This window comes from Misgurnus anguillicaudatus, chromosome 2 (assembly GCF_027580225.2).
Source record: "Misgurnus anguillicaudatus chromosome 2, ASM2758022v2, whole genome shotgun sequence".
In the NCBI taxonomy this organism is placed as follows: Eukaryota; Metazoa; Chordata; class Actinopteri; order Cypriniformes; family Cobitidae; genus Misgurnus; species Misgurnus anguillicaudatus.
This window is the reverse complement of record NC_073338.2, coordinates 29,108,866-29,127,921: the sequence shown is the minus strand read 5'-3', so window position 1 is coordinate 29,127,921 and position 19,056 is coordinate 29,108,866. Positions and strand designations below refer to the sequence as shown.

The 19,056-nt window shown below is 37.4% G+C and overlaps 1 protein-coding gene across 1 annotated transcript; it reads left to right on the top strand.

Annotated features, from left to right (window-relative positions):
- Positions 1-514: 514 nt before the first annotated feature.
- rxrga (retinoid x receptor, gamma a) lies at positions 515-18,361 on the top strand. The gene is made up of 10 exons (XM_055202403.2): positions 515-721; positions 7,044-7,249; positions 12,133-12,271; positions 12,666-12,845; positions 13,078-13,241; positions 16,188-16,317; positions 16,398-16,530; positions 16,699-16,790; positions 16,945-17,050; positions 17,614-18,361. Exons 1-10 carry the CDS (start codon positions 691-693, stop codon positions 17,759-17,761), a joined length of 1,329 nt encoding a protein of 442 aa, XP_055058378.1. The 5' UTR covers positions 515-690; the 3' UTR covers positions 17,762-18,361.
- Positions 18,362-19,056: the final 695 nt, after the last annotated feature.

Here is a 19,056-nt window from a genome sequence, read left to right as displayed (position 1 = left end):
ACTAGGTAGTTTGTGCACAAGGAATGGCCTATTATTGTAATCTCTTGACCATTGTACTTGCCTATAAGAGTGCTAGTTTAGTTATTTGTTATAAATGCAAGCTATTACAATTATTGAACACATTATGTTTTATTTTTACATTTGCTTATTTGAATTATTATTATTATTTTATTAAGTGGAGCACCTTTAATTAATTAGTTACTTGTATATTTAAATCAGTGGAAGTTTATAAACTTTTTAGCATTCATTTACATATTTCCAAATATCAAACTATCCTTGTTTTCTTTTGAATAAAACAAGGTAGCTAGTCTGTGTATGATGCATTATACTTCTGTTCGCACTGTATACATCATTGCATATTAAATATAAGTATTTGGTTCCCAAATGTGGACTTAAGACAAAGAGTTTGAATGTATCTTATTTTATAAATAATGACGTCTGATCCATTATTATTGAGTAAACAACCGTATGTTGTCTTTGTTTCCTTCCACATTTCTAATTTCTGCAGCTTTAGTAGGCTGTCATTGGAAGAGGTCTGGCCCTCGCCACCCCCTTGGTGGGGCCCCTCGTGTGGCAGCAGCGAATACTCAGTCAGATCGCGGACAGCAGCGGGGAGATGCTGCCGTCCAGCGCGGAAAAACAAGAGACTTTACAAGATATTTGGATTGTTTTTTTCACATTCATCAAAACATGGATAATAACGACACGTATCTACATCTTAGTAAGTGTTTAGTAGTTTTGTTTTCCTTTTCCTTCCCAGGTCCGCGTTTTTTCATTTGTACGCGTCTGTTTCTGAGTCCCCTCATGCTCTGCCTTATCTGAACTACGAATTCTCTTGACGGACTTTGTACGATTTGGTCATAAATTGTACTTGTTTGAGTTATCGGCGCTGTCGTGTCATGTGTATTGACTTGGAACCAGTGCCAATGTTAAAATCAGGTGATAAAGATTGTGCCTCTCAGTCAGGGTCAGGGGTTGGCACTTTAATTGCGGTTATGTAATTTATAGCTTTCCAGAGCGCCTCTTGCTAAACTGTTCGCTGTCGAGTAGTTATTAATGGCTCTCAGTTTGTATCTGGACAGCAGTATGTCCTGGTTTATTTATTTGACAACAGTTTTGATTTTGTAGCCAGTTTACAAAAGGTTTAAGACAACCCAAGATGCCCCAAACAGGATCAAGCGGTCACGAGTAAAGATCACAACAGATCTGATGTCACGATACTGACAAGTGGAACGTGGATTTTCCATTACTCTGCTGGTCATGCAGTTACGATTATTTGATTTTGGCACAATCATCAAGTTGAGTAGACTAAAATAAACAATGCACAATAAGCATATTGTACATCTTTAATTATAGGCTAATCAAGTATTGAGTACGCAGTACTAGTTCAATATTGATTTCTCCCTCATTTGTAATATAAAAGCGTCTGCTAACAAACAAATAAATACATGTCAATGTGATTTATTAACAGCACTGATATGAATGAGCATAGGGGCTTATATCAAGCCTAAGATGATTGACTTAGTGCTGAAATGTTGCTCATCATCACACCTATTAAATTCTCCGGACTGTGTGTTGAAGGTGTTTGAACATTTTTTAAAGAAAGCGACCATACTTGTCACATCGTATAACATCGACACTGAACTAATTTTCCTTCATTAACACCCTCTTGATGTTTTTTTTCTTAATTTCATCTTTAATTTTGTGGTCAATGGCAACCTGTGAACTTAGTGTCCATTTGAAGTTTATCTTCGGTTCGCGATAAATTGTGCACGCTCCTCAAACTTCGTAATTGCATCATTTCACGCGCACGTCATTTTGACTAAACTAAAACTAAGAGCTAAAACTAAAAGCAGCATAATCAAAATGATACATTAATTAGTCACTCTGTTAGTCATTAAAAATTCACTTGAAAGGTTAACGATGTTATGACTAGTAGTACTGTCATTTATGGCATGCTTTAAGAAATGAGGAAAGAATGAGGGTAACATGATTGATTCATTACCTTGCTGGTACACAACTCCAAGAATTTTTATCATCCATAAATATATATAAAGTAAATAAAGGCAAATTTGTGTGCATTCTTTAATATAGCAAGGAAAGCACATTTTGTTGTATCTGTGGGTTCAGCTCATGTTTCAGTAGATAGCCTATATGATAGACAAGTAGTTGTGTCATTGGTGTTTAAAGACCCCTTTCTTACTTGCGTTTATACTGGCCTCCAGGTAAAGGCTGTGATATCCTATTCACTCTTCACTGATTGCAATTGTTTCTTAAGAAGAAATCTGGAAGTCATTGCTGTCTCACCTGTGTTTGTTGACTTTTGTGATGCTGTAATTGCTTTGAATAACGTCAAATGTCTGAAAGTCTGCTTGCATCAAAAGTACACTGTCGCTATTTTAGATCAGCAGCACAAAAACAAGTTTGAACACATAGTGCCTGATCCATTAGATAACATTCAGTCCAAAAAGCCTGGCCATTAATGGTGACTACCTTCAACACAGGCCGAGCTGTTATTTAGCTTGCTAATCAAATTGACCACCTTTCTGCCCCAATTATGACAGGCTCTTAAAGGTAGTTTAGAGACGATCTATGTTCCAGATGACCCACGTTATCCTTGACGATGTTGGCTGTTTCGCATCCCACACTCTCAGAAAATGGTACAAAAGCTGTCACTGGGGCGGTACCCTTTCAAATAAAGCACATTTTTACCTAAAAAGTAGTATCTCATACCTGTGCCTAAATGGTGCATATTAGGACCTTTTTAAAGGATAATGCGTTTGTATCATTTTCTGAGAGTGCATGGAAGGTCACTCCTAAATAGCAACTTATTTTAACTTTAAAAAAATTAACAAATTAGCACCACTCTCTGTATTATCAATTCATATTTTTCTAATAAAAAATCTATAGATTCCTAAAATAATGAATACATTTTTAGAATTTAAAGATTTGACTGTAGCTTGACTGTCAAAACATTTGATTAAAGACACAACCACAAAGCCAAATCTGCCCGCATTCCCACTCTGACATTTAGAACGACACCCTAATTATCAGATTTTAGTCTTGCATCAGTTAACCAGTTCTCTTGTGATTCACAATATGATAATCTCCTTAATCTGAGGTAATCCAGCATCACTCTGCCACACATCCCCCAGGGGAAATTGTTTCAGGACCCCCATAGCTTTAAGATCCAATTTGGTATCTTTTCCTAAAAAAAAAAATAACCTAGTGGAACCAAAAGAGATAAGGTTGTTCACATGTTTATGTTTTCATATGTTGTTGGTTCACAGACTTGCGGTTTGTGTGTGATATTAGCAGACTTTCTGCTCTTTCTCTAAAAAAAAAAACAGTCTGTAGATGGGACAGCATTCAGGTAAGATAATCACTGCTAATGAGCCGAATGTTGTTTGAAAGACTAGGAGTGTGGAGAATAATTGCATTATATTTGACTTAAATACGTAATGCTATCTTTTATTATAGGATGTTTACATCTGTCAGTATATACAGAGCTCATGGCACTGAAAATAACACAAACTACACATACATCAGGATGTGTGTTAGAAACAAGCTGGTCAATAAGCTATGCTAATAATAGGTGGCAGTTAATGCACTATGCAATATATATATATTTTTAGATTTAAAAATCAAAATTTATGCGCTGTGACTTTACAGTATAGGCCATAAAGAAGAACGGTGTCAATCACTAGCATATGCTAAATATAATCAAGTGATCAGTTCTATTCAAACCTATCCAACTTAAATTGATATTGTCAAGTGTTTCAGAATTTGTGTTTATTGGTCACATTGATAATTTGGGATTTGATTATTAAAAATGTAGGATATCTGTAATATTTCAATATTTTTAAAATATTCAGTTCAAAAATGTATATCCGTACATCAGTTATATGTCAAAGATTACAACATTTGTTTAAAATAAAATGAGTGACATTTTTAGCCATAACCATTAGCAAAATTTCTGAAGTACTCTTATCATCTGTCTTTGGTTGGCCAAACTGATAACCCAAACACACACCATCGATTGAACCAATTTTGCTATGTCAGATTGATCTGGATGCTAAAACAAACAGAGCTTTAAAAGTATTTTTCAAGGAAACAGTTGTTTAGTGTTGCTGCGTAACACTGTATCAGGTGTCAAAATAACTGTTTGTAGCACAAGTAATGCTCATAACTAGGGGTGTCACGGTTCTCCAAATCCTCAATTCGATTACATTTTCGATTCTAAGGTCACGATTCGATTAGATTTGAAAGCACAAAAAATACTTTGCCATTTTTAGACTAGACTTTTATGAAATATAACCTTGAACCCGGAGATGCCCTGCCATGTTAGTCGTACTGCCAGTGGAAAAATATGGTACACGCACATACCTGATAAAACGAAACTTCATGTCAGTACTTTGCACCTTAAAAATGTGCTTTTATTACCGTCAGACAAGATTGTGAGACTATACCCCAGTAAGTCATGTTTAAATGTTGTTTTCATAACTCTTAAGCAACTGAAATAAGTTGTTGTGAATTTTAGTTCAGAGAAACGACCAGTCCTGGCACAGACGCCGTTCTGCTGTGCACGCGCGCATGCTCTGATTGAGTTCAGCTGAAGGCGGGAGGCGCTTGCTGTTTTTTGTTTCCCATGTAAAGAGCAGCTTGCATGGTGTCTCCTGCGTCTGCCATGCTATCTTTTGACTCGCTGTAGCCAGCAAAGTTAGAGGAGCTTGGTAATAACAACCCGACCGGACGTGACATGGAGCGTGGCAGCATCGACGATTCCATTTTTTAATTCAAAGTTTGAGGTTGTTAATTTTAATTGATTTCGATTTTCGTGACACCCTTACTCATAACAGTGGGTTTTTTAAGAATCCGTTTAAAAGAGACATGCATTAATGGTATGCAAAGTTAAAATTGTGGTTTAAAGAAACATGTCCAGGCCTAAAGGATTATATTAGGGAAACTGATCTCCTTAAGTTGTTCCAGAAACCGAATGATCATCACGTGCAGGAACTATGGCTGTAAACATCAACACTCTGTCGTTTCAAGGATGGATGTTCCTTCTGGTTGGAATCCCTACTGAAAAATCCAGCTAAGACCAGCATAAGCTGGTGAGCTGGTTTTAGCTGGTCCCCAGCTTGGTTTTAGCTGGTTTTGCTGGTGTAGGAAGCTGGTTTTGCTGGTGTAGCAAGCTGGTCTAGCTGTGTTTTGGTCAAATTTTAAGCTGGTCTAGCTGGACTTAGCTGGTCATGCTGGAATACCAGCTGGCCCACCAGCATGACCAGCTTTGTCAGGCTGGGAGGTCCAGCATAAGCCACCTTGGGCCAGCTACAACCAGCTGGAGCCAGCTACCAGCTTGTGCTGGTTTTGGCTGGATTTTTCAGTAGGGATGTGACATTTAGATGCCGTTAATACCACTAAAATCTCGTCAGGACACAAAAATCCCTCTCTCATATATCTCTATCTCACTTGTGATTGTGCGGGGTGTAGAGGACACCTCACTGGCTATCTAAAATGCCCTTATTTTGTACAAAACATCCCACATAAGATGAACAGACACGTTTGGAAAACAGACACTGTAATGCCTTTTAAATACAGTAAGTGAAAACATATTTTTGGGCCGACTGACATGAGCAATTGCATTTGGCTGGTTGTAAAATCAATGTTAAAGCTGCAGTGTATTTGTAAGATGCATCACTTCTTTATACAGCCAGGCAGAGTTTTGTTGAAAAGTGTGTTATTAATAGAAGCTTTTGTTTGTATTCTATAGACCCCTTCAAGGTTTGTAAACATTGAATGATTATCGGGTGCGCGCGCAGCACGGAGTCAAACTGTTCATACCATTTAGGCTTTCTAGTTTAATCTAACAGGGCTGAAAATGATGACTTACCTGAAATGAAGTGAGCACTACAAACACAAGCCTCTTTTATATTTGCAATGTCCCAGTCTGCACGTTAATTGCTTGCAGCCACAGATGTTGTATTTTTTTATTTTGAGATTCTGCAGGAATCCCGAAAAACTTAACGGCAGACCTGGTGCGATTTTCAAAGCCCACGACGCAAGTAGGCATTTTTGACGATACCGAATAATACGCAACTTAATCTGCTGTAATGACTTTTCTGACCCCGACATGCGCAGTGGGAACCGCCTGTGACGTGAACTGTGAAGGGGTCTATTAAAACAGCTTTAATAAACCTAACCTGGATTGGTGGTCTTAGCTGGTTTTGGGGCACTTGGTAACTTGTTGGCCAGGCTGGAACATCAGATAGACGCCAGTTTGACTAGAAGATCAGCTAAGACCACCATAGCAGCTAAGATTTTTGAAGGCATAGTTCACCCAAAAATGAAAATTATGTCATCAATTACCCACCCTCGTGTTGACCTTTAGTTTCCTTTTTTTTTACACAAAAGATGTTTTGTGAAACAATGGAAGCACAGAGTTGATGGCATACATTAACTAGTATTTGCTTATACTATGGAAGTCAACGGGTACCGTCAACTGTGTGCTTAACATCATTTATCAAAATATATTTTGTGTTCAACAGAATAAAGAAACATTGAGTAAATGGTGAGTATCATTTAAGGGTAAGTAAATGATGACATAATTTTTGACGTAATAAAGGCTGTTTACTATAACATTTAAAGCGTTTTATTAACGTAAGCACTAAAATTAAGCGTAATGATAACAAATAAGATGTACAGTACACAGGTTTTAAACAATATAAACATTAAGACACATAAACATGTTTATGTATGTATAAGAGAAGAAACAGCCTACATCTTGCACTCAGATGAGGCTGATGTGTGATGAGCCCCGAGTGCTTGAATTCAGTCACACCTGTGACCTCAGCTACAGTGAAAATGCCACCAATCATTAACCTCATGACCGAGATGTCTCGCAGCATTTCTTTCATGAAAATGTCAAACTGCCACTCTATATTTTCTATATTTATACAATAAAATCATGATTGTGGAACAGGATGAACAGGCTGAAGACATAAACGAATGACATTTTTTCCCAACCTTGTCTTTTTTTTCAGGTTCTTCTTTGCAGGTGACCCACAGCCACCTGAGCTCTCCTCCATCCCAGCCTCCTCTCAGCTCCATGGTGACCCACCACCACTCTTCTATAATCAATGGTATAGGGTCACCCTACTCAGTCATCACCTCCTCCTCCTTGGGTTCACCCGCAGCCTCCATGCCCACCACATCTGGAATGGGTTATGGAGCACTCCACAGTCCTCAGGTACAGTACAGAGAAAGGTCAGGTGACCTACTGTGCTAGCAAACCAATACACACTCAATAATACAAGAACGTCACAGAAAGGCCAGATTGAGATTAAATGTTCGGGTGATTCTCACGAAATCCTGACTTAAAAGGTGTCCAGTATCAGATTTTTTTTAAAAGCCCTTGATGCCAATTTTTTTTGCACATACACTCTTAGAACGAATGTGTTAAAAACAACACATTAGTGTTGATTCTGGGACAACACACTAAATGCGTTGTCCCAGAATTCACCCATCGCTGTGTTATTATTGAAACAACACATTTTGTGTTACTTTTAACACAACATGTGTTATATTTTAACACAAAATCAACAGAAAATGACACATAATGTGTTAAAATTACACATAATGTGTTAAAAGCTTACCACACAATGATGTGTAAAAAATTAACACATCCTTTCTAGGAGTGTATAAGATTAAGGTCTAAACTTACTATAACCATTATTTTTAGAGGATTTAAAAAATATGTCCTATAGAATTATTTAAATCTTTTAGTAAAACAATATATCATTACCGCAACATGATATTACATTAAAGGCGGAGTCCATGATGTTTGAAAGCCAATGTTGATATTTGAAATCACCTAAACAAACACGCCCCTACCCCAATAGAATCTGGACCTTCTGTTGATAGACCCGCCCCACACATACGCAACCCGGTATTTGATTTGATTTTATTGGCTATAAGTGTGTTTTGGTAGTCGGCCCGTCTCCTTTTCCAACGCGTTTTTCAAACATCGTGGACTCCGCCTTTAAATATATGCATTTACAAACTCATGTTTTGGTAATGAGCACTAAAAAGTTGTCTAGGTACTATGACAAACAAAATTTCAACTTTTATCTGGAGAGAAAAAATAAGAACTGTTTACCTGGTAGCCATCTTGAGTGGCTACCAGGCAGAGGTTTGGCACATGCGCAAACTTTGCAACCCGAAAATTTAGATTTTAAAATAGCATAAAAAATGATGTTAGGGCAATTGTAATCTATGTCACAGTCAATTATGTCCTTTCCAACAAATTTTTTTTTTAAATGTCAGTCCCTTGAGGGCTTAAACAATGACTGAAAATTGTTGCGGAGGATGAGACATTTTTTCTTGGATACATTTATATTCCTTATTATTGTCTCTACATATACCAATGATCACCAAATACCACATGTTTCTTTACTGTAAATGTTTATAGTATAACATGCACTGAAACTTTTTATTTTTTAGATTTTTTAATAATAAATATTTCCATGTCAAAGAACCCAAATCCAGTCATGGATACATTGTGGTAATGAAAATTTTCCCCTTAAGTGTGGAAAAAACAATGAAATTGGTTAGTATGATGTCATTTGAAATGTCATGTGCAAAATAGTACGTAAAGAGATTTTTGTAACTGTATGCTTCTTATTTTGATACTCTTACTTTGCATTTATGTTTCTTGACACCTCATAAGTCTAATTTCACGAGAATCACCCGTTTGCTATTACCCAGCGTAGTGTTTTTCTTTCTTTGAGGCTGTTTACATCTGGTATTAAGATGCATTGTGGTAAATTGGATCACAAGTGGACAAGCTAAAAACAGGTGTAAACGGGGTGTAAAACGTTTTGAGCTGGTCCACTTGCGACCACATTTAGAGCTAGTCGAAAATGCATTTGCTTTTGTAGTGTAGACGTGCATGTGGTCGAATGTATTCGAGCAGCTTCAAAAGACTGCCTACTCTTCGTTTATTGATCTCATGTGTGATGTACTGACTTACATGTACCGAGCAGAATGTTTTTACATCGGACATGACTTCTTGCATGAACCCGTGGTTCAGCGCGGCCTTCAGGCTTTCATAGAGGCTGATCTCTTTTCCATGTTTAAGTGCTATGATTGTGTCCCCAGTGCTTCTGTCAACCTAGAAAATGTGAAAAAGATCAACCCAGTAACTTAGTTTTGGTAAACCACTTTCTGCGAGCATGTGAAAAAATAGGTAATTAAAATTAGGCTCTCCTTGTGATGTCAGAAGGGGATAATACTGCTCCTTAATCTGCCCTATCCAACCACGGCACTGCCATTTAGTACAGCGATCAGCTCATTTGCATTTAAAAGGACACACACAAAACGGCACATTTTTGTTCACACCTACAAAGTGACAATTTTAACATGCTATGATAAATTATCTAAATGGTATTTTGAGCTAAAACTTCACATATGTACTCTGGAGATACACCAAAGATTTATTTGACATCATCTGACGTCTTGTGAAATGTCCCCTTTAAACGAAAGCAGAGGGACTCGCCCACAAAACACCCCATTAAAGTAATCAGGACAGAAGTGGTCGAAAGTGGACAAAAGAGACGGATTAAAATGAAGTGAATGTGTCTCTCTCGTCCAGTTGTGATCTGATTGTATAAACAGCCCCTTTGCATGTGTAATTTCTGTCATAAGAGGAGGTAATGGGACTTTTCTTAAGGGGACAGTTCACCCCCCCCCCCCCAAAAAAAAATCTGTCATAATTCACCCCCCTGTACTGTATACTATGTTAAAACTCATATGACTTTCTTTGTTCCTTTAAAAAAAACAAGAATATCAACAAGAACTGCTTCACTTACCATTTGTTTCCATTGTATGCTGTGAAATTGAATGGTGACTGAGGCTGTCAGTCATTAACACTTCCCATTTTGTGTTCATGTGTTTTTAAACAACATGATGATAGAATTTCATGTCTGGGTGACTATCTCTTTAACATCCATTAGGACAAACCTCGACTGTATACACAACAGTCAATGAGGGAAATGCAGAATGCTCTTTTAATGCATCTCTTCTTTCCTCTGCAGGGCCTCCCTTCAGCCTGAGGGAGAACAGCCCATTCAGTTTAGTCTAGCCTAAAAAGAGCTAATGTAGCGTGACGGACAGCCCTAGTATAACCTTGGCTCACATGCAGAGAGATATCATTGCGTTGAGGCTGCGGTACAGCGGGCGCAATATGCCACGCTTCTAGAAAGCTGCGGAAACCTACCATAAAATTAGCAATAAATAGTGTCATATGTGAATGTCTCACCTGAGAGGAGCAACACCTCTGTAGTAGAAATGATACTTGTGATCAAGACCCAAGCGTTTTTAATAATATACTGTAGACTATAGGCGGCAGATTAAAGGAAGGTGATGGTGACTTGAATGAATGCATGCGTGCTGTTTATCACCTTCACAGCATCTTTCTGCCTCACTGTCTCAAACATGCTTACAGTTTTAGGATAGCACTCTCACAAAATGTGCATGTGTGTGTGTGTGTGTGTGTAAGGTGCTATCCCTTTAAGGTTTGAGAGTGTCAAAATTAAGACTTCTCGCTCTTAACATGAGTGCTGGGTTGTGTTTGGCTTGAAAGCCTGAAGGGCAAGATGTTTTAGGCAGTTTAAATGAAAGCTTAATACTGTTTTCTTGCAAAGTTTCGGAGGGAAAGTTTGTATGAAATATGCATGAACTAGTTCTGAGATACATGAAAAATGCAAGTTTTTCATTGTATGAAAGATAAATGATGTCGTGTTAAAGGAAAACACCACCGTCTTTTATATTTTATTATTGTTCTTATCCCTATCTTTTTTCAATGCGTGCACTTTAAATCTTTGTACTGCGCTTCTTGAATGTGTTGGCATTTAGCCTAGCCCCATCCATTCCTATGGCTCCAAACAAAAGTTTTATTTTGTGCCACCATACTTACTCGTGTAACTTCTCATTTAACAGTCTTTAAATACGGATAACATGGAAGTGTTTGGTGGCTTCTAAATTAATTCCTGTTTGGATCCTAAGGAATGAATGGGGCTAGGCTAAATGCTAACACATACACGAGGCGCTGTACAAAGATTAAGTGCACGCATTCAAAATAGATAGGTATGTATTAATTTGTCTAATTTGAGGTAAGAACATAGTAAAAATTGAAAAACTGTGGTGTTTTCCTTTAAGCGTACGGAGCGGCTATTGAGCAATAAAGGGATTTTATTGATTTTTTTTTCAGTTCTTTGACTTTCTCTCTCTCTTTAGGCGTGTCTGTGTAATTGTATAAGATTGATCTGCTCTGTCTACTTGACCATGATCTTGTTTCGCTCATAAAACTTGCCACTTTTGTTATAGCTTTTGCTGCCCTCTATTGGTGAATAGAAAAGTAAAATAAAATCTCACTTTACAGCTATTGAAAGTGAAGCATGTTTTGCTTCACAGAATTGCGAAAAACTACTACCACAAATGTTTCCTAAATATTTTCCTCAAAGCTAGTCCTGCCCCAAACTTTAGTTTGGATGCTCAAACAACCAGAGCTAATATTTTGATGACCCTGCAGTGTCACAGTGTTAGAAGACATTAGATTTTACATTTATGCATTTGGCAGACACTTTTATCCAAAGTGACTTACAATGCAAGATATACACTATTTATCAGTATGTGTTTTCCCTGGGTTCAAACCCATGATCTTTTGTGCTGCTAACATAATGCTCAACCAGCTAAACTACAGGAAAACACTGAGCTGCAGTAATCCACCGAATGACTTGCAGTCATCTCTGCACTTTAAAGGATGAAGTATTCAGACGCTTTCTCTTTAATGACACATATATGCGAACCAAAGTTTACATTCCATTGTTGCAATATTTCCCCATCCCTTCTACGTGAACTCTTTGAAATCTGTTTACTGTTCATGTTGGTTAAGGCCTAAAGCCCTAAAGAATGAACGGAAGCCATACACAAACATTCTCAGGTCACGTGACCCAAGAGGAAGTGCTCAGGTAACAAATTTGGTCGTCGAGGTGGCAGGAAACTGGTGCGCACAGAAACACGTCCTGTCACCGCTTCGCTCTTTCTCATTGTTTTCTCTCTCCTGTCTTACAGATGAACTCTCTGAACAGTGTGAGCAGTTCAGAGGACATTAAACCTCCTCCGGGACTGGGCGGCATAAGCGGTTACCCGTGCGGCAGCCAGGGGTGCCTCTCCAAACACATCTGTGCCATTTGCGGAGACCGCTCCTCAGGTAACTGCCCTCATAAGCGTACCCACACACGTGCATGTTTCATCATGTTTGAGAAGCAGTCACTCGAGAAAACTTCAGTCACCTTAAAGCGACAGCTCACCTAAAATACAAATTTTGTCATCGTTGACTCACACTTGCGTCATCGTAACCCGTATGACTATATTTCTTTCGTGAAACACAAATTAATATGTCTCAGTCACTATTTACTTTCATTGTACAGGAGTCAGCTTTCTTTCTTATTTCTTCTCATGTGTTTTATGGAAGAACAGCATTGATGTTGTATATACTTCGTTTTTGTGGGGGGAGAGCTGTCCTTTTAACATAAGACAAACTTTATCCTTATTGACTTGGTAAATAGGATTTAACTTTTGTATATATGATCTTCTACTTACAGGGAAACATTATGGTGTTTACAGCTGCGAGGGCTGCAAGGGATTTTTCAAGAGAACCATCCGGAAAGACCTCACATACACGTGTCGAGAGAGTAAGGACTGTCAGATAGACAAACGCCAGCGTAACCGCTGCCAATATTGCCGCTATCAGAAGTGTCTGGCCATGGGGATGAAGAGAGAAGGTGTGGATTGATGTAGTATTGCAGATGCAGTTGAACCAGTTGTTTTTATTTGGTTTTATACTTTGTATTATTAACCCAGTATGAACTACTATGCTGGTCCAGGTCAATTTTGGTGGATCAATTAAATAACATTGCAATGCTGTTTAACAGGAAAACCTCTGGTTGACCAGCATGGAAAATAAGTGCAATTTTTTGAGATGTTTGGTATTATAGTGATGTTGTGTATGTGTAGCGGTGCAGGAGGAGAGACAGCGCGGTCGAGAAAGGAGCGACAATGAAGTTGAATCCAGCTGCATCTTTAATGAAGAGATGCCAGTGGAGAAGATCCTGGATGCTGAGCTCGCTGTAGAACCCAAGACTGAAGCTTACATGACTGAATCCAGCACTGGCAACTCGGTGAGATGATTTATGAAGTCGAAAAAGCATGTCCTTCTGATCTTTTTTTTTTTACATATGTGACCCCGTCTGTGAAATTCAGGTTAAAGTCTCATAATGTAATAATAAAATAAGGTGCATCAAAGTTTGATTTGACTTATTAATTTCATTTTTTGACATGACCTTGTTTAGTCAATATTAAAGATGTTAAAAAATATATAAAAGTAGGGCTGTCACAATGATTAAATAATCATCTCATCGCGATTGTTTGACCTCATCGTGATGATTTCAGATCACCGCAATGATTGCACATCTCTTTAAACAACACAAGGGGAGCTGCAGCGCCTGTTTAAACGAGACCGTATCAGATGGCGTCCTTAGGGGAATGGTCTACTCATTTTCAATATTAAACTATGTTATTACCTTAACTAAGAATTGTTGATACATCCCTCTATCATCTGTGTGTGTGCACGTAAGCGCTGGAGCGCGCTGCGACACTTCGATAGCATTTAGCTTAGCCCCATTCATTCAATGGTACCATTTAGAGATAAAGTTAAAGTGACCAAACACATCAACGTTTTTCCTATTTAAGACGAGTAGTTATACGAGCAAGTTTGGTGGTACAAAATAAAACGTAGCGCTTTTCTAAGCAGATTTAAAAGAGGAACTATATTTTATGGCGTAATAGCACTTTTGGGAGTACTTCGACTCGCCTGAAAAGTTCGCTCCCCTTCTCACTCTCATAATGGGAGAGGGAGGGTGTTACTGCGCCGAGTCGAAGTACTCCCAAAAGTGCTATTACGCCATAAAATATAGTTCCTCTTTTAAATCCGCTTAGAAAAGTGCTACGTTTTATTTTGTACCACCAAACTTGCTCGTATAACTACTCGTCTTAAATAGGAAAAACGTTGATGTGTTTGGTCACTTCTAACTTTATCTCTGATTGGTACCATTGAATGAATGGGGCTAAGCTAAATGCTATCGAAGCGTCGCAGCGCGCTCCAGCGCTTACGTGCACGCACACAGATGACAGAGGGATGTATCAACTTTTCCTAGCTAAGGTAATAACACAGTTCAATATGGAAAATGAGTAGACTATTCCTTTAACTGACAAGTGTAACACGATACATTATGCAAAGTAATTCAATACAGTATTTAAAGAGACAGCATGTAAAGAAATGCTGCAAAACTTTGATAAGACCTTAATAGGATTGGTTACTATTTAAGGCCTGTTCTGGTATAGTCAGTTTATTTTGATTACATTTTTACTTTCAGTTATTTTTTAGACACTTTATTGTGTTTATATCTTATTAAGAATTTTCAGTTTTTGAAAGATATATTCATTAAATTATAATATGTGTTATGTGTATTAATATTTACTGCCAGTTAAACCTCGCAAAAGATTTAAATAATCACAACGTGTGAAAATTATTTAATGAAGAAACAAAAAAATGTATGAAAATTAAATGTCTAAGCAATAAAACAGTCAAATAAGTTCTAAAACAGGCAATTAATCGTCATAATCATTACAATTTATTAGACAATTAACTGTCAGACAAATTTTATAATCGTGACAGCCCTATATTAAAGTTAGTTATTTTTCACGAAATCATCCTACATAATGTAAAGAACATTCTATGTAGAAAACAGTCAATCACAAACAGTGATTTTAGGTAGGTTTTCATATTAGGGCTGCTCGGTTTTGTGCAAAATTATAATCACGGTTATTTTGGTAAAAATCATAATTGCGATTATTTAATGCAATTATTCTGTGACTTTGAAAACATGCATTTAACCTTTTTATTAAACAAGTGTTAAAATAAGATACATGTGTCAAAGCAGTGGTCCCTTCAAAGTACCTTGCAAACATCCAGCAGCACACAATTTATATTTTAATCGCACAATAATTGTCATCCCTCGATTATCTTGTTTTTTTAATTGTTTGAATCAAAAATTGAAATGCACAGCCCTAGGTCATATATTTATAAAATGTTGTATTTGGAAAAATCTGATGGGAAATGTTGTAATTTTTTAAAATCTTTGTTATCTTGGCAAAGTTAACCCCGATTGGAACCAAGTATTTTTCTTAGGAATAGAATCTGGAAATTGTAGGGCTTCAATTAATGTAGTGTTATAACTACCTTATAAACAGTTATTAAATCAGATTATACCACAGGGCTGTTAAATGCTGTATTGTGATTGGTTGAGAAATGTTCCATGAGTATGCATTATTTTTCGATAACCACACACCTAACTTGTCAAATGTCTTAAAAATAGGCACCAGAGCAATGTTTGTGGTATCCGTGGTATAAGCGGAATAATTGACTCCGGTCCTTTGAATCATTTGAAAATAATGCACACCTGCAGTTTAATGACATTTCGCGTCGTGCCACATTACCACATTGGGTGTGCATTATTTTCGTATAATTCAAGGGCCCATTGTCAATTATTCCTTACTTAAAGTGTAACTAAACCCCTGGTCAGAGCCTGACTTCACCCAATGGCAATATTTGAAACATGCAAGAAAAGTGGGCAGACCCCAACGGGGAGAGAGGGGACGAACTGAGCTCGTACCAAGGGTGTGGTGGGATCGTAATAAGGCGTGGTGAGCTTGAACCTGCTTACATAGGGTGGTACCGCTTACGTCACGCTGTACCGCAACATCCAATAGGAACATTTAACTGCAATAGCCACCATTCAACCTGTAGAGGGCAGCACTCGTTTTTACCATATATTGTAGCATTAAAGAACCCTTAATACCCAATTGTCAAAAAAGTTACTAAAATAAATGAACAGCACTAATAAAGCCCCATTCCTCTATGTTATTAACTAAAAAATGTTGGTTTAGGGTTTAGTTACTCTTTAAATAATTTTTAACAGATAATAAAAATCTACCCAAGAGATTATTTCCCTCTCCTACAGGCAGTACTTTGTTAATATGTACATATTTCTGTCTCTGATTCTCAGACAAATGACCCAGTGACCAACATTTGCCAGGCTGCAGACAAACAGCTCTTCACTCTTGTTGAATGGGCTAAAAGAGTCCCACACTTTTCCGAACTACCTCTGGATGATCAGGTTATCCTATTGAGAGCAGGTCAGTGGCCCTTTATGTAGAAACATGTGAAATAAACTATACAGCATACAACCTCTCTCACTCTGTGTGTGTGTATTTAGGTTGGAACGAGCTGCTCATCGCCTCATTCTCACACCGATCTGTGACTGTTAAAGATGGAATCCTATTGGCCACTGGCCTGCATGTCCATCGCAGCAGTGCTCACAGCGCAGGAGTGGGTTCGATATTTGACAGGTCAGATCAGATCATTTTAACTGTCACATAATCACAAATAAATTTCATTTAAATACTTTCACTTTTATAAGGTTTTGAATCCTTATATTGTACAAGTGTGTTTATAATGAATAATGGAATTGGTCTGATGTCTGATGCTCCTGTCTGGTTACTGTGTATTGTTTGCAGGGTATTAACAGAACTGGTTTCTAAGATGAAGGACATGCAGATGGACAAAACAGAGTTGGGCTGTCTCAGGGCTATAGTCCTCTTTAACCCAGGTAACAGCCTGTCCTGTCTCTTTATCCACAAATAGGTGTTTGTTTTGAAAACCGTTAAAAAAACCTCTAAATCAATGAAGAGTTTTATTCATTTTTAAGACAAGATGATGAAATAAACATGTTCTTATGGTTTATGTAACTGTCCACTTTTTAGATGCAAAAGGATTGTCAAATCCATCTGAGGTGGAGGGATTGAGGGAAAAGGTATACGCCTCTCTGGAGGCTTACACCAAGCACAAATACCCCGATCAACCGGGCAGGTACCTCGTCTACAGCCACCTTGATGTTTTTTTATATAAGCACTTCTGTTCCTTTTTATGAAAGACTTTAAGGTGACATATCATGAAAATCAGACTTTTTCCATGTTTAAGTGCTATAATTGGGTGCCCAGTACTTCTATCAACCTAGAAAATGTAAAAAAGATCAACCCAGTAACTTAGTTTTGGTAAACAATTCTCTGCAAGCATGGGAATAAATAGGTCATTGAAATTTGGCTCTCCTTGTGATGTCAAAAGGGGATAATACCGCCCCTTAATCTGCACTATCCAACCACGGCACTGCCATTTAGTGCAGAGATCAACTCATTTGCATTTTGAAGGACACACCCAAAAACGGCACATTTTTGCTCACACCTACAAAGTGACAATTTTAACAAATTATGTATATGGTATTTTGAGCTAGAACTTCACATACATACCCTGGAGACACCAAATATTTATTTTACATCTTACGAAAGTCTTGTGAAATGTCCCCTTTAAGTATACACATATATAGGTCACGTGGTGGTAAAGTATGAGTAGTTAACCTGTATGTACTTTTCAAGGTTTGCCAAGCTGCTCCTGCGTCTGCCCGCTCTGCGTTCCATAGGGTTGAAGTGCCTGGAGCACCTGTTCTTCTTCAAGCTCATTGGAGACACACCCATAGACACTTTCCTAATGGAAATGCTGGAAGCTCCACACCAGATCACATGACACAAGTTCAGCTTCATGTAAATATCCCCTAGCGCACACTTACCCCAATTCCCCGAAAGAAGTTCTTATTTTGTACCAAGCACAATGTGAAAAAACAACAAAGATATTTTCAAGGAAAGCGCCACTGTTGACGTTATATGTAAAATGACTGTATACTTTTATTTTGTACATAGATTTTATCCACTGTGATAGCAGCAGCAACTAAATGTGAAATTATTTAATTCCAATCGAAAATTGTATAAAACAGACACCAGCGATGAGTTTTAGGATTATGTAATTAAAAAGTCATTTGAAAATGTTGTTGTTTATGACAGTAAGTTATTTTAACATTCTCAAAAGTCTGACATCTGTTTAGATATTTAAGTTGTTGGTGTGATCACAATTACTCAACAAACCACCCAGAAACATAATAACTATGAGAAATAGTGGCAGTGTGGGATTTTGTGGTCACAGATTCAGCCTTTTCAAACCTCCATCAAAAAGCCATAGATATAGTAAAGTAATATGGTGAAATGTGGGACCTGGAGCTGGATGTCATGTTTAAACGAAATGAAAATGTATACAAATATATTTTATTATAATAAAAATACATATAATGTATTAATACTGAATAATTACATTGTTGTTGTAAACAAATAGTTGCATGTTCTAATGCAAGTTTGCATCCCATTTCTTGATTTTTTAAAGTGCTTGTTAAAACTAAGGTCCTACACAAAGACAGTTGAAACCATGATCATTTGGGAGAATCTTACACTGTTAAAAAATTGCATCCTACAAACATCACTCAAAAATATGAACATGATTCAGTCATGGACAGCTTTTCCACATGTTTGAATCAAGTTACAACATAACATAAAGAAACTTAACATAAAGAAAACAAATGCTTAACATAGAGAAAAGATGACTAAATCAAGTAAAGATTTGCATCAAAACAACATGTTTGAATCACTTTTGGTAAATTTTGATCTAGCGCAACACACGCTAGCAAGCTTTTAAAAAAGCTTTTTTTAACCTTGCTCAAAGACATCAAACATTCTTGACATTGTAATGTAATGCTGTCAGATCAAGCAACCTTTTAAACTGCATTTAAAGAGTTCTCAGCCGAAGCAAATGCTCTACTCTTCATCACAACATACACTCTTATAAATACTAACACAACAGCATTAATAAGTCTTCTCATTGTTTCATCTTGATATAAAATACATAAAATAGCATTTTATTTGGACATTATTGACATTATTCCAGCAGCATTATTCAGTACCATGCTAAGTGCAATGGTAACTTATGGTGTCACT

Bases quoted from the DNA above. Each gene is read 5' to 3' on its own strand.
- rxrga (XM_055202403.2), top strand. From the start codon at position 691: ATGGATAATAACGACACGTATCTACATCTTA. The intron at 7,250-12,132 runs GTACAGTACAGA...CCTGTCTTACAG, and splicing joins GAGCACTCCACAGTCCTCAG to ATGAACTCTCTGAACAGTGT. The intron at 13,242-16,187 runs GTGAGATGATTT...TCTGATTCTCAG, and splicing joins AATCCAGCACTGGCAACTCG to ACAAATGACCCAGTGACCAA.